This window comes from Acomys minous (genome assembly GCF_964271855.1).
Source record: "Acomys minous genome assembly, chromosome: 18".
Classification (NCBI taxonomy): Eukaryota; Metazoa; Chordata; class Mammalia; order Rodentia; family Muridae; genus Acomys; species Acomys minous.
Genome location: NC_140501.1, coordinates 34161361 through 34185821, shown reverse-complemented (window position 1 = coordinate 34185821; position 24461 = coordinate 34161361). Strand labels below are relative to the sequence as shown.

The window sequence follows — 24461 nt, the reverse complement described above, 5'->3', positions numbered from 1 at the left end:
GGAATAAATGTAATGGGGTAGCATGGGGTGGGGGCCATCACTGGCCCAATCTATAAACCTAGGACAATGGAAACTCCCAGTAATTGATGAGCGTAACCCTGGCTAAGATTCCTAGCAATAGGATATATGGAACCTGAAATGGCCTCCTCCTGTAACTAGGCAAGACTTCCTTTGGAGGGATGGGACTACCAACCCAACCCCAAAACCTCTGACCAACAATTTTTCCTGCTTATAAGATGTGCAGGGATAAAGAGGGAGCAGAAATTGAGGGAATGACCAATCAAGGACTGGACTCTGACTCTATTGCCTGCCTTTGGATTCCTGTCTCCTAACTGGGCTGCCTTGTCTAGCCTCAGTACAAGATGCACCTAGCCCTACTGCAACTTGATGTGACAAAGTGGGTTGATATCCATGGGGTCCTTTTCTTTTCTGGTGAGAAAGGGAAGGGGGGAGGGGAGGGGAGAGAAAAGGACTGGGAGGAAAAGAGGGAGGGATAAGCTCAGATCTGGATGTAATATAAAGTAAATAAATTAATTAATGAAGAACAAAATTCACATATTCGGTACTGAAGAGATGGCTCAGTAGTTAAGAGCAGTGGCTGCTCTTTCAGAGGTCCTGAGTTCAATTCCCAGCAACCAAGTGGCTGCTTACAACCATAGGTAATGAGATCCGATTCCCTCTTCTGGCTTTCATTATGACAGAACACTTATACACATTATATACAATATATATATAGTTCTTTTTTTACATAGAGTTTCTCTATGTAGCCTTAGCTTTCCTGGACTCTCTCTGTAGACCAGGCTGGCCTTGAACTCACAGAGATTCGCCTGCCTCTGCCTCCTGAGTGCTAAGAGGTGCACACCACTACCTTCTGGCATAAATAAATATTTTGAAAAAATAATTCACATTGTATTCTATTGATAAATGTGTTGGAAGAAAAATTAAATGTGAATAATGAAGAGAAACTAGCATGTTTAGACATGTTGTTAAACTGTATGCTCAGACTCTTTATTTCCAAGGCGGTTTATGGCACACATAGTATTTTAATTTGGGAAAAGAAAGATTAATATTAAATCATATGCCAGGATCACACCAATCATTTTGACCTGGACCACTTCTGAGCAGCATGTGGAAATGTCCTGGTTCCCAGTGTGGCACTGCTGGAAGAGGTAGATGTCTTTGGAGGTAAGGCCTACTGTTTTAACTCATCAGAACTGTGTTTTTAAAGGTGACTGTGGGCCCATCTCCTTGTGTGTTTTGGAGACAATGTGGTCTGTTTGCCCACTATGTATCCCGGCATGTGTCTCATCAAAGTCAACACATATTGGCCAAAAGACCATGGGCTGTGAGTTGGAAAAAAACAAACCCTCCTTTTTTTCTTTATAAATTTATTACTTCAAGATTTGCTGCAGTTAACAGAAAGTGGACTGAAATAATCCACGGCATTAGGTGAGATTTCAAATCATGTGACTAACTCCAGAGTGATTCCCTGTTGCTCCTTAAGGCCAGGCTTGTCCTGTCAGGCCTCCCAAGGTTCCCATGAACAACCTTCAACCATCCTTCTATGTTTAAAGTACCTACTGTGTATCAGTCTTCATTCAACAGTTTCCTTTCCACACTGACAACAATCTCGAAAACTGTTTTCTGTATCTGTAGCTACTGACATTTAATGAAGAGAAATAAAATAAGGGAAATAGCAAAGTAATGCTAAAGGTGTCCCAGAAATAATTTATTTAGCACCAAGAGCCATATTCTTGGAGAAGAGCTCTGATAATAGAGTTGGCCCCTGCCTGGAAGAACCACGATTTCATCCAGGTCCCAGGCATCCCTATTCTAACGACATCCACAGATGTGACACAAGTGCAAAGCAATCCATAGCCCACATTCAGATGTGATGTTCCAAACGGTTTGGTTATTTCCCTAAACGACCACAAATTTTAAATAAAAAATACCCTCGAAAGCTGTAATGACTCTCTGGGCTAGCGTGCTAACCTCTCTCCATCTGCTCACTGCCCACCAGAGCTCTGTATCATGTGTGGAGCCTGTCAGAGCTTGGAGGCCCTTGGTTATGGGCTCTGAGAAGCACCTTGGCTACTTTCCTCCTCAGCCACAGGACTCCTGCTACCCAAGCAATCATCCTCTTTATCCCCTAGGGCTATCAACGCAAAAACTATTTTCTGCCTTCCTGATTGATTTCCTTTCACATTCCCTAGAGGGTACGCATCATCTTTCACTGCCCTTTCCTCCCACATTTCCAGGAAGAGATTTTATATCCTAGTTTTCAGAGGAAATCAATATGATTTGTGAGACCTTTGAACTCTCCTCTCCATACGGCTACTTCCACATCTAGTGCAACATCCTTCCTTTGTACTGTCCAAGTCCTATTAGCCCTCATGGTTAAGTCACCGAGTGCTGCACCCTCACTACCGAATCTCCACCTCTGACCTCCAGAGCATGCTTCCTTCTCCGCGTACAAAGACAGACTAATGAAGTCACTGCTCTCTGCTGCATGAAGGGGAAAGAAACACAATTCTCACGATATCCACACCCCTCTAATCATATTAGCCTTACCTACCTCTACTTCACTTATATAAAGTCCAAGACAGTGTGTCTGTGTACTCCTTTTCCAACCAGCAAGGCTGCAGGGTCCCACTATGACTGTCCTACCACACCTCCCCTGTGCCATTCCATATATGCCGTCTGCCTAGAGTTCATCCAATCTTGCTGATCTGACCTTTCTGATTTTGGTGACAATGCATTCTCTTGGCCACTATGGATAGCATTAGTAGCTTCTGGAGAGATTACTCCTTCTCCAACTTCTCCCCTTACCTGTTAACGTCTAAGTGACAATGAGCCCTGCAGACCTTCCTGCCACTGGGGGTGAGTAGGATGAAGTGCTGTGAATACCACAATGCTGAAAGTCAGCCAGCCAGCCTGCCCTATGTCCCACTATTCCAATGAGTCTTAAGCGTTTATCTTACGCAACTGGCTACAATTGTAGATCTGCCAGATACTTAACATATTTTCACTTTTTTAATTAAAGCAATGAAGATTTAGTTCTTAAATAGAAAATCATTATAGTAGAAACATCTTACTATAAATCTTACATATAAAGTTATCACATCAGTAATTTGCTAGGTAGGTGTTTCTTGTGGGTTGGATATGGCCATTGTTCTAAATCATCTTTAATCACTCCCATGGAAACCTACTAAGATGGGTCTATTGATATTCCCTTGTGTGTGGGTCATCAGGCCCTCACTGAGAGCCGCCTCCTGCTATATAAGCCCTACCTCATGTGCTCGTAGTCTTAAGGGATGTTACAGTAGACAAGAGGGAGGAAGTAGAGTAGGTGGGGTAGAAGCTGCCTGTGAGTGACTTCCCATAAGCAACTCAATAAACTCACTGGCTCGCCAAGCTCGATATGGATGGAACACTTCTTTGATCTGTGAGTGCTCTGTCTGGGGTAAACTGACATTTCTCCATGTTTCCCCATGAAAAGTCATGCAAAAGGAATCAGACACAAAAGGAACCAGTAACTATAACTTTGTGAGAAATTTGGTTAAAATCGATCATCTTTTCATACATAGAAGAAAAACTCCAAAGTTAACAGTTAATTGAAAGTGGGGTTCAGCGTTTCTAATGTTTGTTCATAGACTCCATATTAGCCACATTTTGAACCTCTATTACAAGAAGAAGGAGAGATTCAGAAAGGGCTATAAATTTTTAAGAGATTATCATAATCACACCCCACTATGGAACACCAACAGACGAGACATGCTAATCATGACAACAATTTCAGGGACGTCAAGGACATTATTTTCCTTGTACAATAGTAGCTCATTTTCTTTTCACTCAATTTAGTCCAGGCTTTAGCACACATTTGTGAATGCTCATTACTGGAGACACAGTTGCTGTTTCCTGCATAAATGGTCTTTGAAAACAATTTGAGATCTTCACTACTTGAGTTTTCTAGGCTGCTCATGCTGAAGAGTCTGCCTGATAATGACTGTGACAAAAGGTTGTCCTGCCCTGACTATCAAATTAGCGAAGAAAAGCCTTTGCTGTCTACCCACAGGGCATCCTTACCTTGGCAGGAGCCCTGCACTACCATTCTTCTTTTGCTTGGCTACATAGTAAATACAAGAGACTGACATTTGAATAAAATATGAAAAGCACCCAAATTGGTTTATGTTCCTGTCCCCCCCCCAAAAAAAACCTTAAAATATTTAACTTTTTGACAGCTACAAGTAACATTTAATTCTGCCTGAAAGTACAAGGACAAAAGTGTCAAAAACAATTAGTATTTTAATAGCTGCCCTTCTAGGTTATTAGGCAGGCACACATTCATCAGTCAGAAAACAAAACAGAACAAAACAAAATCATCTCAAGGAAAGAAGCCAGTAACACTTAGAACACTTAGCAGAGAAAACATACTACTTCCCACTGTCCCTTATGTGCTATCTATATTAAATAGGATATGTTTGAAAGAAACAGAAATGGATATTGTCAACCTTCACCACTGTGATAAAGTTCTCTTGACAAGGACTGTTTTCAAGTTGTACTCCTTGCTCTTAACTTGTTGTGTTTTGTTGAGAACCCTAGGATGCCTGCTGTTTTCTGAGGGAAATGGAAGAGGAAGAGAGAGGGGTGGTGGTGGGAGGTGAGGGACTGGGAGGAGAGGAGGGAAAGGAAATAGTGATCAGGATGTATTACCTGAGAAATGAGATAGATAGAGAGATAGACAGATAGATAGATAGATAGATAGATAGGTAGATAGATAGGTAGATAGATGACAGAAAGATAGATAATAGATGGATGGATGATAGCATATACAAATAAATGCAAACCTTGAGGTAGCATAATGCCCAAAGTTAACCTGTAAATCCTAACTGCCCAACATCCTGGAATCCTGGAAGTTGTAGCCCTTGGAAAATAACAAGGGCTCATGGGAAAGTATGGTAGTCTATAGGTTTGTCCTAATGTGGCTCTTGGTCATTCCAGCTGAGAAATTCCAGGGAATGGTCCTGGCCAAAGTCAATCTCTTGGTCAGTATTTAATATTTAATAAAGTTCGCTTTAAATCTAGCCCAAGAAGCATGTCACATGAAAGTCTTCACTTACCAGGAGATTGGGATAGTTGTGAGGACATCCTCCTGGACTTTAGGTGAGAGAAATATGGGAGAATGGGGAAATAGAAGAATCCAATGGGTCCTAGAAACCTACAAGATCATTAGGATGGGTGGATCTGGGCCCAGGGGTTCAACTACTGCATCAAGAACAATACTTGCAGTAAACATCGAACCACTAGCCAATGAACAAGACATTCTCCACAGTTGAGTGGAGAGCGGACACTGACTCAGATGTGAACCATATCTGACCACTTTCCCGTGGTGGGGAGGCCTGGTGGAACTCAAGAGAAAGAATAAGCAGGCTACCAAGATGAGACTTGATAGACTATGACCATATAGTGGGGGAGGAGGGTCCTCTCAGTCACAGACATAGGGGAGGGGAACAGCATGAAAGTGGGAGGGAGGGAGGAATGGGAGGATACAAGTGATGGGATAACAATTTAGATGTAATCTGAATAAATTAATTAAATAAAAAAAAAGAAGGAAAAAATTTGGGCCAAAATGTTGGAATTGGTTTTTCTCTGCCGAATCTCAGGATGAACAGTAGTTAGCATTCCAGGGAAAAGGAAGCTAAAGAAATAAAGGGATCCAAGACTGTGTGGATTGGGGTTAGGGCTTGCTGCAGATGAAAGTTTTTGATGGATAGACACACAACTTGACTTGTATGTCTCCCTTAGAGTTATTTGGCAAAGAAACATGCTAATTCAAAGATATTTAACTAGCTCCATATTTAATTCTGACTTCAAATCTTGAAGAGTGGCAGAGCAGCTGTGCCTAGAGGCAATACAATCTTATTTCTATAAAAATCTCTCAAAGCTCCATATATAAGTGAGAGTGTAAAAATAGATAATCAAATCCAAATTAAGGCTATTAAGAACTGATTTACTGTAAAGATAATATAGCAAAATTTTGTTTAGGTTATGTATGTTCACTAAAAATGTGTAATACTTGTTTGCCTAAAATTTTGATTATGTTTTATCTTATTTTGTCACAGTTAAATAGTTTTATCATTAGGGATTTTAATTGCATACAGTTTGTAAAATCTTTTCTGATTACTCTATATCCATTTAACTTGGGGGAAAAAAACCTTACTGTACTCCCTAATGAAAAGAGAAGCCATCTAAGGAAGATGCAATCAAACTGCAGGCAGATGCATCATAAGGGGGAGAGTGAACAATTCAGATTTGTAGCCTCTGCCACAAGAGGTTGACTGTGCACTTGGAAAGAAAAATACCCAAGGATAATAGGAGTTAACTATACTCAGAAAAGCACTAGCAACCCAGCTGTGTATCCTAGGTTGTAGAGAAACAAATGGTTAAGAAAAGAAAACAAGGACATTAAGTCCTTAGATCTCTTTAAACCACAATGTAGTGGACATTTCTGACTGTGCCAAAGTTTTCCAGACAAGAAGTATTTGCCAGCTACTATGGGATCCTCCTCCTCCTCACATGTTTTTTTTTTCCTGTCATTCTTTCTCATTAATCATCATCTGCTGAGTCTATTTCTCAAATGTTCCTTGTTTTGTTCTAAAAAATCCTCATTAGAGACTCATTTGCTTGTACAACAGGAGCACTTCTCTGATCTCAGGATAGCCAGGGGCACTTCTCCACTCCCTTGCAGCACTTCACATGGTCACTCAGAGTCCCCTCTGCATTTTCCCATTTGCTTTTACTTGTCCCTTCAGTTCTATACTTATTACTCAAATATCAAATTAGTCCAAACTCCTTTGCTGGCAACAGATTCTCAATATAAGTCTTCTCTATGTGATCCTTTACTTTGAGGCAACACATTTACTCATGAACCCGTAACCAAGACTTAAGATTTTCATTAAAAAATGCTTTCAAAAAAATTGTTTTATCACTTTTAACTAAAAGAGTAATTTGATGTTTTCTCTAGGTTTGGAAAAGGCATGTGGCATAAGGTCTTAATGGCTTGTTCTCATTAGCAGATTTTTCCCCCTTCTTTTTAATGTTATACATCCAGGACTAGGTAAGGGAGAAAGGCTCTAAGGAAAAATCCAGTCAAGATTATAACTTCCATATCTGATCCAGCAACCTTTTAAGTATAGACCAGTGCTGATCAAATATCTCCTTTTGATGACAACATTTAAGGGAGGAGATGAGGTTAATTGTACTCACTAGCACTTGGTATTCTAAGTTCCACTTATGTAGGTGGCATTCAGAGACTTTATTATGCTCCTAAATAATTGTTAATCATCCCATTCAAGCCTAAACATAACCATGTCTGGTCACTCAAGTTGTTCTTTCTTAACATCCATGCTATGGCCATCAATTCAGCTAAGGACTGAGCTATACACAGTGTAGCACAGGCATCCTGCTTGATAGCCCTGTCTCCACTCTATGGAACTCAGGAAAACCACAGAGGGCAGATACTCCTGAAAGAAAAGCTGTTGTCATCCTACAGAAAGGTGGATGGAAACAGAAATCACAGGTCCTCCAGGTTTAAGGGGTTCAGAGAGAGGCCCTTCTGAGAAGGCATGGCACTGCTGCCAGGGTACATGCCTGCTATTCAGCCTCTGGACTAATTTCTGTTTACAATGGAACCATGCCTGAAATGTTGAGGCCAAATCTGGGCTAGTCTTTTAGACATTCTGATCTTGTTGAAATTTTGCACATTATATGTATCCTAGCACTTATCAAATGTTAGAAATTATTACTAGTCTGTCTCCGAACTAGACTGTGCATTGTGGATTGTGGTAGGGTGCTTCTAAAATTTTTTCTTTCTTTCTTTTCTCTTTCTTTCTTTTCTTCTTTCTTTCTTTCTTTCTTTCTTTCTTTCTTTCGAGATTTACTATATAAAGCAAGCTGCCCTGACCTTGAACTTGCAACACATCCTTCAGATAACACTATACAAACTAGAGGCATCTGGTAAGAGGAAGCCTCAGATTGGAAGTTGCTTCCATCAGATTGGCCTGTAGGTAACTCTGGAGTCATCTTCATGGTTAATAATTGATGTTGGGAGGGCCCAACCCATTGTGGACAGTTGGGCAGGTGGTGCTGGGTTGTAAAAGGAACCCCTGCAAGCCATGGAATGCAAACCAGTAAGCAGTGACCTTTCATGGCCAATACATCAGTGCCAGCCTCCAGATTCTTGCCTTGAGCGCTTACTTCCCTTCATGATGAACTGTAAACTGGAGGATGATTATTGGCTCCCCACCCCACCTCCAAGTTAGTTTTGGTCACAGCTTTTATCACAGTGACAGAAAGACACGACCGTGTTGTTTTGGGGAGGCTTGTGGTAGTAGTCAGAACACTGGGCTGAAAAAGTCATTGAATACTCGACACTCAGTGGGGGGGTATTCTATAGTAGTTTTGAAAATAATACAGACAGGTACATAGATAAGAGGCCTGGCTTACGACATTTCAGAGGGAATTCTGAGAGTCTCTGAAAACCATCAGGGCCATTCATGTGATATTTTGAATTGTGAATCTGTGACAACTGGTCAGCAGGGATTGAACAAATATTTGTGATTTACTAGTGACCAGCCCCCTGTTGTGAGATGTTCGCTTTACTGGGACCACTGGTGCTGGTTTGCTGGGGCTGAAACATTAGCTGGAACAAGATGAGAACTGCAATCTTCTGGGCACTAGTTCCTCAGGGTCAGCGTGGAGAAGCTGCAGTCAAGAGAGGATGAAGGCTGTGTCTCAAGCTGGTAGCCTGACTTGGTACGAGTTTCCCACATGGGATCGACTTTGGCAGCCAGAAAGCTGACTTAAAAAGTCATAGAAAGTAGCTTCAGACTGGCACTGTGAGAGGGAAGGAGAAGCCACTGGTGAAGGGTATTCTCAGATGCAGTGGAGACCATAGGACTGAAGGGGCCATGGAGAGAGGCTGAAGCTTGGTACCAATGTGGCAGGGTTGGAGTCCCTAACAGCTCAGAAGAGGTTATTCACGAAGGTGTAGCCTCAAGTACAGTGAGACTCCAGAATAGACATGCTGAGACTGTGGGATAATCACTAAGGGCAGTGGCAGGTGTTGAGTGAGCTGGCCTGAACATATGCAATAAGCTAAGTGTTTTACAAATGGAGCCAGGGAAGTGGAGCTGCCCAAGCCCTTGGAGTCCAGAAAATTCTAAATGAATTCGAGATGTTGGATACAGTGTTTTTTCATACTGTTAGATTTTGGTTTTGTTTGGTATGATAATAACTCTGCCCTGTTTGTTTTGTTTGCTCTTTTTGTTGTTATTTTGTTTTTCTACCTATAAATAAATACTGCTTTGGACTTTTAAAGAGATTAGATATTTGAAAAAGAATAAATTTTTAAAGTGTTTACATATCTATAAGACGGCGACTTTTAAAGCTATACCTGAATTTCACATTATAATATTAACAAGAGTTCCCAAGAATGAACAAGAAAAGAAATGGTATCATTTAATGCTGATATATTTGAGTGTGAAGTTTTGAGAAAGGGTCAATTGTGTTGGTTAGCTTTTTGTCAACTTGACATAGCTGGAGTCATCTCAGAAAAGAGAACCTTAAGTGAGGGAATGCTTCCACTAGACTGGTAGTGGGTATGTTTGTTGGGGAGTGTTCTTTACTAAGTGTTGATGTGGGGGGACCCAGCCCATTGTGGGTGGTACCACCCATGGGCAGCTGGTCCTGAGTTATATAAGAAAGTAGGCCGAGTAAAGCCATGAAGAGCAAGCCAATAAGCAGCATTCCTCCATGGCCACCTCCAGTTCCCAACTCCAGGTTCTTGTTCTTGCCTTTACTTCCTGGCCTAACTTCCATTTGTGATGGACTGTAAGGTCTAAGAAGACACAGTTTCCTTCCCAAGTTGCTTTTGGTCATGGTACTTACTATAGGAATAGAAATCAATCTAAGTCAGTGTACCTGTTCTACTGTGAACATTTAAGTATCAACCATCCAGTGTGCATAAGAATTTCTCTCCATCACCTCAATGTCTTGTATGTACTAAACAAACACTCTTCCTCTGACTGAGCTAAAGCCCTGGCCGGAGTATCTATCCATACTGCCTAGGTAATGCTTACTATACTTTGTTGACTAAATAGTGGATTATTAAGGATAAATGATTCAACTTCTGCCTAGGATTTCAAAGCCAAAGGCTAAGAATAGTAAAGACGTCACCCAAATATTTTTGGTATTTTTGGTGTAGGTCTGCATAGGATAAGTGAGAAACAGTTTGCTGTGTGTAAGATTTCACTGCTTCTGATGGGTACTGAAGACAGTATCGTTTATATCAGTGTATCAAATTTTTTAGTGAAAGGTTCAAAGAATATTTGATTATTATTTTTTTAATTTTTGAAATAAGAGATGCTCTATGCATATAAAAATAAATATACAAAGTTTGCACCTCCAAACATTAAAATAACATTAATAATACACACCAAAAAGCTATGAAAACAAAAGTTTAAAATAGCAGCAAATAAAAATTAAATTTGTGGTTTGTATTAGTATATATATATTAGTCATGCTTCTCTAGAATAACATAACGTACAGAATGAATCTCTAATATGTGCAGAAAGGATTCATTAGAATGTCTCACAGGCTATGGTCCAGCTCATCCACCAATGGCTGGCTGTGAGTGGAAAGACCAAAAATCTAGTAGTTGTTCAGTCCGTGAGGCTGGATGTCTCAGCTGGTTTTCAGAATATGCTGACTTCCTAGAGAAACAGGCTCCATGTCAGTCAAGGAATGGATGTGCTAGCAAGATGAGGGCAAGTGGGCAAAGAGCAGAAACTTCTTCCTCTCATGTCCATATGTAGGCTTCCAGGAGAAAACATGGCCCAAATTAGATATGGACTAAAGATGTGTGTTTCTCCAAGATCCAGACCAGAAGTGGATTTTCCCACTAAAAATTAAGCAAAGCCTCTCATATGTATGCTCTCCATTTCTGGGTTTAAGTTCCAGATATAGTGAAGTTTAACAATCAAGAACAGCCATAGCAAGTCCACCCCTTGTGTACCTGGCACACAATCAACTCTCATATCACCTTATGTTTTAATGAATTTACAAATAAAAGAATATCCATGGGGCAAGCTTGTGTGCAGGCAGAGTAGACATCAAAGTCAACCAAGACAGGGTAAGCAAGTTCTCAATAGTTCCTGCCTCACAAATATGTCTGTCAGATATATTAGACCAGAAGGCTGAAGATGATGCTCCAACGTTATAGAGAATTTTGGGTGATTGTTCAGGCCGCAAACTGTAATTTTTTCAGTTGGGAAGCTGCTAGCCTTCACTTCCAGTTCACTCGGGTAATTAAGTTTTATTCTCAAGTCTCTGACGGGGTTGAAGATGATAGTTTAGTCTTACAATTAAACAGTTGTTTAGGGGTTAAGATGTTTTTAGGTCAAGATAAATGTTTTAAGTCAATAGAGATGAGGTATGATAGATATTGATTTTCATTCAGAATTTTAGGTTCAATAAGATAGTAATGATGTTTACTTCAAGTTTTCCAAATCCAAATAGCCAAATCACTATGAATGTAACATTTATATAATCCTTGATTGTTTTGTGGTTCTTCCTGCTGTATGTAGTTTATTTTAATTATGTGTAATAATATAAATGTATATGTAAAAAGAGAAATATAATAAAAACAGTATCGAAGTCATAATAATGTCTGAACAGGAATTGCAAACTCACTATATATTTAACCAGGTTATAACTATGCCTAACATGACATAACTATCCCTCATACAAGCAAAAATACAGTATAAGTTTAGGATGGTAGCAATATCCCAGGGACAGTTTTTAATTTCTCAAACTTAAATATGATAACCATTGATATTCTATTGATATTATAGCTCATGATAATAAAAAAACTGAGGAAAGAAAACATAAGTATCTGCAGAAACTCATCCTTAAGAAATATGACAGGAACCCCTTCCCAATATAAGCATTTTTGCTGCAACTAGTCATGTGGCCTTAGCTGGTATTTGTGACCACATTCCTCTGCTATCCACCCTGCATTTCTTCTACCTTCTTCAGGGACCTCAGCAGCTCTTGGCCTGTATCTGCATTCATGATTGGTATGTGCCCTTTGTCATTCTGACTGGGTTAGGCTGTTGGTAGTTTCTCCATTTACTTCATTTTTATTCTTAAATTAAAATCATATATATTCCTTTTAATTAATTAATTAATATCCCTATTGGAGCTTCCCTCCCTTCTCAACTTCCATCCTCCTATGCCCTTCCCTTTTTCCTCAGAAAAAAATGGAGACATCTTATGGATATTACTGTCCCCCACCCTCCCCCCCTCTGGGATTTCAAATTGTAGCAGGACTGAGTGTATTTTCTATTGAGGATAGACAGAGAAGAACAGTGAGGGGAAAAGGAATCCAAAGGCAGGTAACAGTCAGAGATAGTCCTTGCTCCTGCACAAAACATTACATATATTGTTTCCTGTGCCAACAGTGATTTTATGTGTATGAAAGGCAAATCCATAACCAGTATCTACTATAGTAAGGACAAAGCATTGTCCTTTCCATGGAAGAAGTGTTTCTATGTAATCAAACTGCCACAGGTTTGCTGGCTGATCACTTGGGTAATGGTATCATATCTAGGCCTCAATATTGGTCTCTGTTGTGGGCTCAGTAGCAGCCATAGCCAGGTCAGTCTTAATGGCTGCAATCTAAGCCACAAACTAGCAAAACAGTGCTATCTAGTGGTTAGATCTGGGAATAAGAGGCAAAGCACACCAGAGGCTGAAGAACCTCCCAGAGGCTGCATCTCAATAGGGCCACAAGAGAAAGCAGGTGCCCAAGAGACATCAGCTCCAGCCTGGGAAGAGATCAAACAATGACCTCGCAGTTCTTTTCACAGTGTTATGGAAAACAGATTATGAACTTGGACTCTGTTGCTAGGAGAAAACAATTCAATTTTGGTACAATGTCTTTAAGGAGGCAGCTAGACCTAGTTCATTTTTGATTGCTCCCAAGTATGACAAAGGAAACAAGAATGTTGAGAAGCAAACAGAATACGAAGAAAGCATTCTGTAGCCAGTAACTCAGTTAATGTTTATTCTATATTATTTATTAAGAATATGACTAGGCTACAGAACTTAAAATAATTACAAAAATCTTATAAATTAAAAAATAAGTTATGAAGTCACTATCAATGAATATACTTGCATAAAATGTAAACATCTGGTATCGTTTAAAACAATAAACAAATTAAAAAGCTAAGTAGGCTCAAAGTTGCACTGTAATCACAGTTCAGTTGTAATATTAGTATTTTTTTTAATGAAAACAGAGTACCTTTTAGAAAGCATACTAACTCTAAAACATCATCTTATTCTATAAATTGTCATTACAGCCACATGGCTGTCAGTAGCTCTGGAATGTGTCTAGTCGCTGTGTATTTCCATTGAGTTCTCTGCTAAACAAAATCATCTCTAAAGTTCAGGTTCCCACTATTCTCTAGCCATTCATCTATAACGCTGCAAGCCACAAGAGCAAAAAATCAAATGTAAGCTAGGATTTGGAATTACTTATTTCTCATAATGAACATCACCAATTCTATTTTTTTTTTTTTTGGCATTGTTAGAATAGGAAAAGGTAAATCCAAAACCAACACATACTTCAAAAAGTTGAAAGATCTATTTAAAACAGTTTTTACAGATTTCATCTTCCTTGCCATTTCTCAAGCATTTACTAAGAGTATGTAGATACTAGGCAATCATCACATTCCTGTGTTTTTGTCAAATGCAGCAAACTTTGACAGCAACCTCACCGTGACCCAATGGTTTTGAGTACAGAGGTGAGCAGAATCCAAGAACAGAGAACTGGACAGAACTTAAACTGACTGAGTGAGGGCAAATCCATAGGAAGGGAAGTCCTGAATATGCAGACAGGGCAGAGGTGGGTGGGCAGATGCCATTTCTACAGGATCTTTTCTAAAGGGTTCAAGTTTTGGTACATATCAGAGAGGAAGATAATTCACTTCAATCTGAAGCTCTATTCCACTGAAACAGTACATGCATCTCACTGTACTTATGGATTCTCCAAAACAAGAGTTGGAGTATTTGTAACTTTGCTGGCAAATAAGACAGGGAAAAACAGATACAGGTTTCAATATTTCATGTGTCTTATATAGTGAATCCACTAGTTAAAAGTAGCTCCCATGAAATTACATTGCTTTGAAATGGTGCACTAGGTGGCTCTGATCAGAAATGTGCAAATGTAGCTTCAAACAATGCTACTAACAAAACATTCACTTGCGACCTAATTAGAAAAACTGAAGAAACAATATCAAGGCAATAATGCAGTATGGAAAAGCAGAGCCCACGATCACAGAGCAAAAACACATCTGCATATTTTTACTATTGTAGTTATATTGGAGCTTGAGAACTTCAATAGCAGCACAGTTTAAAAAAACAAAACAAAACAAAAAAACCAAAAACATACAGACCAACAGGATATAAGTACGTAAGAATAACATGCAATTTATGAGTAAAGTTTATTACCATGGTTACAAACTTTGAGAACAGGCCTCTGAGACACTGGACTGAGACTCTGCCGAATATCTGTTGGGGGGGGGGGGAAGAGATTGATTTAATATAGAGGTATGTTCAATTCAAGACATAAATGAATGTTACATAATTTTTCGAAGCTTAGGTATTTTTTGAGCCAACTAATGCAATGTTTCAATGCCCTGAAATATTTGAAGCAGTAATGCTGTGACTTCTACTTCCCATTTAACTGTGCTACCCTTGCCTCCACTGGGACAAGGTACATATGGTTCTTTTGATGAGACTTATCACACTAACCAGGATTTTCTAGGTTCAGCGAATTGATTTGGTAATGTGTTGCTGACACCAGCCAACTGAAATGCATCTCTCTAACATCTGCCTCTGCAAGGGATTAGGCACATTTGGAAAACTTAGGAACAACTGCTGTCCACAGCACTGTTCTTCTGACACGATTTTAAAAGATTAGGGGGTGAACCTTCTCATTACTGGGACTGTTCCCTAGAAAGCAACATGAAACAAGAAAAGAATTCACCTTTCGGCTTTGGTGTCCTCTTTCTTCTGTCGCGGAAGGCAGCCCCTGACTGCAAGGCCTCCAGCAGACTATCCATCACTCCTGTCTCGTCACCCTCTGTGAAAAGAGATGCAGGCAATTCCATCAGTCCTCGGGGTTACCAAAGCAATGTCACAGCACACATGCAAACTAGTCATGGTGATGGTAGAGAAGAAGAGGACAGAACGCCAGGACTAAGCCAGGAATTTTGAAATAAGAAAGGACTCGCCTCTGTCATAAATCAACCATCTTTTAATAAACGCCATCTCATCAGTGCTTGTGTTCTGTCTACTTTGAGAGGACAGGATTTCACAGACACGGTGTGGAGCACTGCTTTTATACACCAGTGGCATGGGGAGTTTAAATGGAATGTGGTTCTGGTCAAATCAGTGTCCTGGGTTATCATAAATCATATTTCTTCTTGTAAAAATGAGTTATTTTTTAAGCACCAGACTCATTTCTAAAAGCACCCAGCTGTGGTGCAGTGACTCTATTAAAGCAGCCAAAACACCACAGAAAAGTTCATTGCAAGCCTCTATGAACATGCTTCTAATATATATATTAGACATATATATACTGTCATAGACAACTGTCCTAATAGATAAAATATACATACTGTCCTCTGACTTCATGCAACTCAGAATAATCACTACAAGCTTTTATAGAATTCATGAAAGCTACCTTTTACAATTAACGATGGTCAATCCAGGACACTTTCAAAATTCAAAGAGTGGCATTTCTCCTATCTTTAAAGTTAACATTCTGTATATAATAAAGAATATAGGTGTAGGCAGATTATCCTTACCAGATTCATAAGTGCTTATAGCTATCAGTGTTGAGTATTAGTGAAAACAGGCAAGAGCAAACGCTTCAGAGAAGCTCCTTGTCCATCTCTGCTTCAAGGAACACTAAGGAGTGTATTGTCTCTGCAAGATAGGTTCTTGCCAGCTGTGCTATCGAACCGCATGCCTGGTATCATAGCAGGTCTAAAACAGGAGAAACTACTTTCCTAAGAACTTTTTTCACTTTTTTTTTTCCTTCTGGAGACACAATCTCTTTATAGAGAACTGTTGACACACGAATGTGGTAGAGTACAAAACCACACTCCTTAACAGTTTATAAACAGATACGTACATATAAATATGTATCAGCTGCTTTTCCATCTGCTTCTACTTCACATTTTTAGAAGAGAACTAAACCTGGGAGGTGTGATCAAAAATGGTGGGTGAGAATCAGAGTATGTGGAGGTTGTCAGTTTACACAGAAATTTAATTCTAAAGCAGCTCGATGTCTCCTTTAAAGTACATTAAAGATTTCAGACATTTCATAAGTAACTACCTACCTAATCTTTTAAAAATTACAGCAAAATTCAACTATCATTCCTCAGCATATGTTCATGTAATATTAAAGATTTAAGGTATTTCATTAGGAAAAAGATTTTTGTTTTTGTTTGTTGTTTTTTTAAAGTGTTGTATTTGCTTGCAAAAGAGAAACACAGAGCATGGGTGTAGGGGGAAGGAAAATGAGGAGACAAATATAAAACAGTGTTTGCTTTACTCCTAGACTGTAAAACACAACTGACTGAATATGGCTAGGTGCTAGATAATACCACTAACGGATGGTAAGTTATTGGTGGGTGTTGATTGCATTATGGCCAGGCAGGCTGATCCTTCTGGACCCTGAAGGCAGAGGTGGACAGTGATGCGGTCCCTTCTAAAGTGGTACTGTTTCCTAGACTATACTATTATGAGAGAAGTACTCCTGGAGGACAGGTATAGCTGAAGGATAGGTGATTCCTTTAAAACAATTTTTTTTTTTCAAGACAGGCATTCTCTGTGTAGCCCTGGCTATCCTGGAACTTGCTCTGTAGTCTAGGCTGGCCTGGAACTCAGAGATTCACCTGTTCTCCCTCCAGAATCCTGAGATTAAAAGGCATGTACTACCACTCCTCACCTTTATTATTGCTTTTTTGTAGGTAACAAGATCCAGCTATTTCATAGAAACGAGTTGTCTAGTCCAGGGTATTTGCCTGTGTTCTTAGTTATGGACAACCATGTCTCCTATCGTCACTAAAGACTGCTGACTTGAAATGTCAATAGACTTGTGCAAGTCAACTGTCTATGTGAACTAGAAGTAATGTTTAAGAATTGAGGATATAAGGAGGATGTTCTTCCCGGGTTAGATGGATTAAGTACACTTATCCATATGCTTACCAGGCATATAGTATTGTGCCCTGAGATATCATTGTGCGCGGACAGTATCTAGGTTCTGAGGAGCCACAAGAGCTCTCTCCTGTTCTCAGAGGCACAAGACTGACATAGACGTGAACGGGATGGACACCATGGAAGGAAGAGCAGTCTCGGCAGAAGAAACGGCAGACACTAAGACAAACGTGTAAAATCAAAAGATGTCTAAAACTGTTTAAATGCTTTATACATATATTTTCCCCTACAAAACTAGGAAACAGTCAATGTATATGAAAAAATATAGCCTTGTTGGTTCTGTGAAAACACTTCAACTAAACTACCTGAAATAGTGCCCCAGAAGGACTGAATAACACACGCCTCTCATAACTTGAAAATGGAAAATTGAAAGGCACAGTGTTGAGTAAAATGGAGGAAGGCAAGTCTAGGGAGAAATATTCCCAAGTAGAATCAATAGGTGGAGGGTGGGAAGAAGGGAAAACAGTGCAGGAACATGCCTGAGGTCTTTGGTAGCCACAGATGGAGGAAGATAGAGTATGGGGGGAATTGTGAGTCCGGTGGATTCTGACGGTCAGGGAAGGGAACGGTGTTTTCTTGTGCTATGTTAGTGGAAGATGTCAGGCAACACCACCAGGTCATGTCAGGGTTTAAGCTAGAAATTCTGGTCTCCAACATGTATGGAGAAAGCAAGTCATTCTTTTATTATAAAGAAGAGTAAGATGGTATCCCCAAGGCCTTGTGGGACTCTGGAAGTGAAATGGTGAGGAGAGGTAACATTTGTAGAGATGCCTCAGTATACAGCACGGAAGCCTCGGCACACAGGACATCTTCCTCAGCTGAGACAGCACATTAAAGTTTCTCACAAGCAAGGAAGAATACATGCTAAAAGTTTCATGAAGGCTAAAAACAGGCAAACAAACCCAAACAGCTTACAAAGGAAATAACTGAGATGGGACTATATTTCTCAAAAGCATACTGAATTTCAAAAGACAGGAGGTAAATAATTTCCAGCTTCTGAAGAGAATTATTTTCAATGAAGCAATAGTTTGGTTGCCAGTAAAGTGGGGACAGAAATTAGCCATGCTTAGATATGCAGTCTCCTGGGCATACTTTCTTAGAGACAGGAATCATGCTATGGTTTGCATTTAATACCCCCAGAGGCTTGATTGACATGGTTCTGGGGAAGTGATTGGCTCAGGAAAGCTTAAACCTCACCAAAGAATCAATCCTCTGGTGAGACATTTGATGGACTATTATTAGGAGGTTGGAACCTTGTTGCCTTGAGGGCGTGGCTTGGGGCAGACAACCTGCTCGATGCCATGCTTTCATACCAGCATCTGGGTTCCATAAGATGAGCATTACTGATCCACCCTGCTCCCGAGGTTGCTCTACTTTACCATGGTCTGGAGACAATGGCACCCATTGATAATGTGCTAAAATCTCTAAAACTGCATGTCAAATAAATGCTCCCTCCATAACGTGAATAGTTTGTTAAAGAACAGGAAGGCTGGCTAACACACTGTGCTTTTGCAAAGTAAGGAAAAAACAAAACAAAACAAAAAACCAAGCAAACAGAAACAAGAAACAAACAAAAACCAAAGGGGTAGGGTTGGAGGAGGTAGGACATGAAATCAAGGAAAAGTGAGACAACATCCAACAAATGGTAGGAGGACTCCCATAATTCCCAGGGCTAGACTCAGAGCAGCCTCAGGTCTGTGTGGGAAGGAACAAGCTGTGTGGAGGAAACAGAATTGAAGGCCTTATGTCTGGCCATTTAGAAACAAACTGTGGATGGTTACACAGATCTATTATAAGAAGTTTGAAAAACCAGCACAGATTTTTAAAAAGTGCTTAAGATTTATGTTTTTTAGTTTGCATTAAGTTAAAAATTAACAACATAATAAGAATCGCTAAAGTTTGAATGCTGATAAATCACTCAAACAGACAAACACAATGCAATCCTGAGGAAAGCGAGCCATTATAAAGTTGTTAAGTCATGAAGACTCAAATGGACAGGGATATTTTCCTTAAAAATGGTGCTGGGGAGCTGCCTGCCCACCCCCCACCCCCATATAGGTTCAAAGTCAAAAGGTATTATTTTTGAAGAGGAGAGGGAGCCTGTTGCAGAAACAGAATTCATCCAAGTTCCGATTTTAAATATCTTCACTTAAAGAATCATGAGTCAGTCAATACATTTCTCCTGAGTAGAAATTGCTACATATAAGGCATTTTTTATAGTAGCAAAATGTACTAAGGACACAAAGAATATTTAGAAAGTGGCAATTTTATAAACATTGGTTCCTTTGCTGACCATACACTGTGCTGTGATTATAATGAAAGCTAACAGGGCAAAGGGGCTGGAGTCTGCCAGGTCAGCACAGGTGGGGAGAGAACAGGGAACCAAAGCCTCAAGCCACTTACAGGAACTTAGTCAAGCCTAAAATGAAAACTTAACTAAAGCGTTTGCTTTAATTCCTGAAAACTAAAAACAGAAAACTGAGAAAGACAAGAAAAATGAAGAGACTGGCTTTTAGCCTAAGGAGCTCACCCTTGGGAAGGAAGCAGCTAGGTCACAAAGGGTATGCCACTGTGGAGGCGGGGTCAGAGAGCTGAGCATATCCTTGAGGAGGGGCAATTGGGCATGGCGCAGGACATGCCCAGCTAGTGGCCAAAGGACTTCCTGGACATGCCTTAAGGGGTGGCTTGGAGAGTAGCGGAGCCGCAGGAAGAGAGGGGTTTCTTTCAGCTGTCAGAGCCATACCAGCTGGATTTCAGGAGGATAAGGCACCACCTGGAGAACGGAGATATGACTAGAACTTGAGTGCAGAGGGCCAGAGGTCAACAAGGCAACGCCAGAGAGGAGCAGCTCCCTGAGAGCTGGCTGGGCCATACTGAGGTGTCTGGGGGTTATCTTTATATGAGTGATGAGCTCCTTTTAATCTAGAAAGCATTTTAGTCATATCTCTGCTCAGAAGGGCACTCTGTGCAAGAAGATACCTCATTACCAGGCAGAAAAGGAGAGACATGCTTAGCGGTTCACGTGAAGTAGTAGTGATGACAGTGAGAGCAGGTAGAAGAGGCTGATGAGGAAAGAATTGTTGATCTGCATCTAAGGGACTTTTATAATAAAAAATGAGGCTGGTTTCTAGGTGGCTGGCTTGGACTTCACGATGTACACGAATAGCATTTATCAAAACCAGGAACATCTTTGGTAATAAAAGAAACCTAGCCTAGAAAAGAGCTCAGTTTTGGATGTGTTGCGATGTCATAAGATAAGTAGTTGTTATTTTAAAATGTTTAAAGTTGCCTAGATGGTTAATGGAATCACAGGCCTAAACTCAGGGCACAGAAGTTACCCAGTTGATTTAATTAACAAGGACACAGAAAAAGAGTGGAAATATAGTGGAGTGCAGTGCAAAGGTTTTTAACATACATGTTTTAGACTGGACACTGGTCCTCAGCAAATCAACAAACTTCCCTTTCACCCCTCCCCCTGCCTGCTGGGGAACTCTCAAATGAGAAGAAGGGCATTCCCTTCACAAAGTGCCCGGCACATGGGCAACTTATTAATAACTAATTTTGGTGGCTATTGATATTATGATAAAGTAAGTGTCCACTTAAAGAGTGTGCAAAAGAGAGCTGAGGCCAAGCCACAAAGCCAACTCATGTGGAAAGAGAACATAAGAAGGCAGTGAAGATTCTCACTCCGGGGCCATTTTCTACTACATGCAGTGTGTGTGCTATTATATAGCCTTTTTTTTTTTTCAAACCTGTGACTGTTTTATGATCCACATTCTTTACATCTCACAATGCTGGAATGGTTCTACAGAAAGTGACACAATGATTAAAGCCTGGCATTTGACTTGGGAATAGCGATGGAAAGTCTAGTCTCTTTAAAGAATCGTTTAAAGTGTGGGGCTAATACACAAAATTCAAAGGCTCACAGTCACCCCAGCCTTCCTGAAGAGAAGAAAACACATGGCTGTTAGTCTAACATGGTAAACGAATTCCAGTTCTATGAAGCTGGTTACAGAGATTATAGGGCTTTTCTTAGTAATGTATTTCAGCCCTTAACCATCCAGAATAAAGCACAAAGTACTGCTTAAGCCAGACAGCAAAAAGGCAGAGATCACTTGAGATCACTTCAAACCAAGTCTCTGAACCTGTTTCAATACAGAGGTGATGCTGAAAATTTGAGTCAAGGGATGTACAGAGCCAATTTCCATTGGAACTTAGCCGACAAAGTGAACATCAGAGCAGCCCTCTTTCATACAGCAAACAACCACAGCAACCAGAAGCGAGGAGATTAAAAGGGGTGGGGGTGGGAGATAAACTGCAATAGTTTAAAATTCCCATTTTCTTCGCCCATACTCATTATTTGTCTACCATGAACAGGTTACTGTAAGCTAGAAGTGAAAGCTGTAGTATTTTATAAGGAAAGTCTCCTCCACCCTGAAATGAGCCATTACAAAGCGTCAGTGCTTGTGGCTGCATTTCAGTTCCTACTCTGACCGTCTTCATCCCTCTATGCCTCCTCACAACTATGATGAGCTCTGTAATAGAATTCACCTTAATAAGATATGGTCAGAACTGAGTTAACCTGTACAAAGCAGAAGATGGTGTCTCCCACGTGGTAAGGGCAGATGCACATTTCCTGTTACTACATTTAACACTACAACTAATCCTTGTTCAGCTGATTGGGCCGTGTAAGAAATCCATTCTCAACTGTCTCCTCATCCCTGGTCCACTGTAACTAGAAAGGCTAGAAAAGCTAAGGACAAGAACCCCCTCCCCGAAACTTCCCCAGTCTCTCTGTCAGCAAAGCTAGAGTGGCCACAAGATGTACTGCTGTGCAGTGAGGCATAGGAGACATCTGCAGGGTTTCTAGACATAAAAAGAGTGTATGTCCATAACTATTACCCTATTTCTTATGGACAGGAATTGCGGCAGGCACAACTGCAGCTGTAGAATTCTGCCTCCTCCTGGCAGCCAACACTATGAACGCTAATGACAGGGCAGTGGTTTTAGTTGCTCTGCGCAATACATAAGGATATTTGTAAATCTAACTAAAAAGTACTTTACAAATACAGTGAAATGTGTAAGTCGTAATCACCATGTGATGGATTACATTTTTTTGATGGATTACATTTTATCTATATTTGAGTTTAAATAATTTCATGATGTATGGTAAATAAGACTGCAGATTACATTTATAAAATGAATGTTCTTTTAAACAAGTTTGATATCTGTTAGCTGAGGGTGTGGGTTAGAGGTCAGAGGGCAGCTTGCAAAAATTAGTTCTTCTACTATGTGGGTTATGGAGCTCATTCTCATTTTGTTAGGCTTATGGTAAGTGCCTTAACCATATTGCTGGCCCAAATAAAGGACCATTATGTGCACTTTTGCATCTCAATAGCAAAAATTCATTCTTCAATGCTGCAAATACATATGGACACTCAGGAAAAATAGTAATATAAATACTAGCATCAATATTACTACAGACCATGCAGTTAGGAAGACAGAATATGTTCATTATCTCAGCATTGGGGAAGCTGAGGCAGGATGTCAGAACACTGAGACCAGTGTGGGTTACATAGCAAGAGCATATTTCAAAAAAAAACAAAACAAAACCTGTAAAGTGTTCCATGAGCCTAAGTGAGGAAAATGAGATGGAAAGACTGTAAGCGCCAGAGAAAGTTTGCTTTGAGCCTGAGTCTCCTAGTGCTGTCAAAAGCTACATCCATAAAGCCTCACCAACACGACTGCCTAAAAGAAACCAACATCAAAAGACAAGCAGAAGTGGTTGGGGAAAATCCCTCCAGGCCTCCACCACATATACAAACAACAACAAGCAACTAAGGAATGTTGAGAGCAGAGGAAATAGGCTTCAGCAGGAAGGAGCACATCAATATCTTTTCCAATAGCAAGTGGTCATCCTTAAAAAACCATACATGCAAGCAAAATTATACAGAACCTAGCTGCTTGTATTTAGAAAAAAATATATGTAAGAAGTATTAATGAACAAAAAAGTCATGAATTTGGGATAGAGTAAGGAGAAGTATATGATAGGGTTTGCTGGGAGGAAAGGGAAGGGGAAATGGTGCAATTATGGCATAATGCCCTCTCAATCTTATAAACCCAGACTTATCCAGTATATTCACATGAGAACAGAACAGTATGCCAAAGCCATTCAAAGTGACTTTTATTTACAAATTTATGACCCTTCAGTAAGAAAATTATTTTAGCATTAAAGCTTTTTGTTTACGGCAAATAAATATCTAATAACCACCTTCTGAATATTCTAAAGTAAAACTTTCTCATTTTCAAAAACTAAAAAAAGCACTTTAAAATTCCTTTTAAAAGTCACTTCCCTCCTTATTAGATTCTCCACCGAAGTCACAAAAGCACAAATATCTCTGGACTATAAACATATTTCAGACCATGACTTAAAAGCACTCTTGTAACTGATGTGTATAAGTTTATAATTATAAAATATTACACTAAGAAATTAGTTTAGTTAAATTAAATACATATACCAACATTTAAAAATGCCTATATGTGCATGAGCCATCCCTCATCAAATCAGTCTCTATCACAAATTTAGACGCTGGCAGTGAACCACCACTGGACACAATGCAGAGAGAAGCAGATATTAAGGAAGCCAGCCCTAATAGATATATCTCTATGCCACAGCTCTGTCACCTATGGCTCACAAAACATCTGTGAAGCAGGGGCGAAAAGACTGGAAGGTACCAGAGAGTCTGCTGTGAAGCAGTCTCTCCTAGAAATCCTGCAAAACCAGGGCTGGAACACTGGCATTATCAAAGGAAATGTTAGCATGGAAGGCTGAAAGTCCTTGGGGACAGACTCAGACAAAGAACTGTGGGCAATTGATGACTATTGGAAGGAGCACTAGCCTCTCCCAGTGATAAGCCTCTCATATTGGCTTTCCAATGCAAAGTAGTCAGCCTTGAAACCTAACATACCACCCACAAAAATGGACTCAGTAGGTTATATTTGTATATGCTATGCTTACAAGTAAACACACATGTATGTAACAATAATAGAGGAACAAGAAGAGGGTATCAACCTAAGAGTTGAGGAGGACAACGGAAGGAGTCCTGAGGGTG

General features: G+C 40.0%; 1 protein-coding gene and 1 long non-coding RNA gene across 4 annotated transcripts in view; one reads left to right on the top strand and one right to left on the bottom strand.

Moving 5' to 3' along the window:
* Positions 1 to 24461, bottom strand: part of DIAPH3 (diaphanous related formin 3) — a 454594-nt gene that overhangs the window by 98199 nt on the left and 331934 nt on the right. For all 3 annotated transcript variants that reach the window (XM_084767928.1, XM_084767927.1, XM_084767929.1), the window contains 2 exons: positions 15110 to 15205; positions 14572 to 14631 (listed from right to left, as the gene is read on the bottom strand). In XM_084767928.1, coding sequence (XP_084624054.1) covers positions 14572 to 14631; positions 15110 to 15205 — 156 coding nt within the window. The remainder of the gene's footprint in view (positions 1 to 14571; positions 14632 to 15109; positions 15206 to 24461) is intronic.
* The window catches only part of LOC311589473, a 158633-nt gene that overhangs the window by 120517 nt on the left and 13655 nt on the right, over positions 1 to 24461 (top strand). The window lies entirely within an intron of this gene.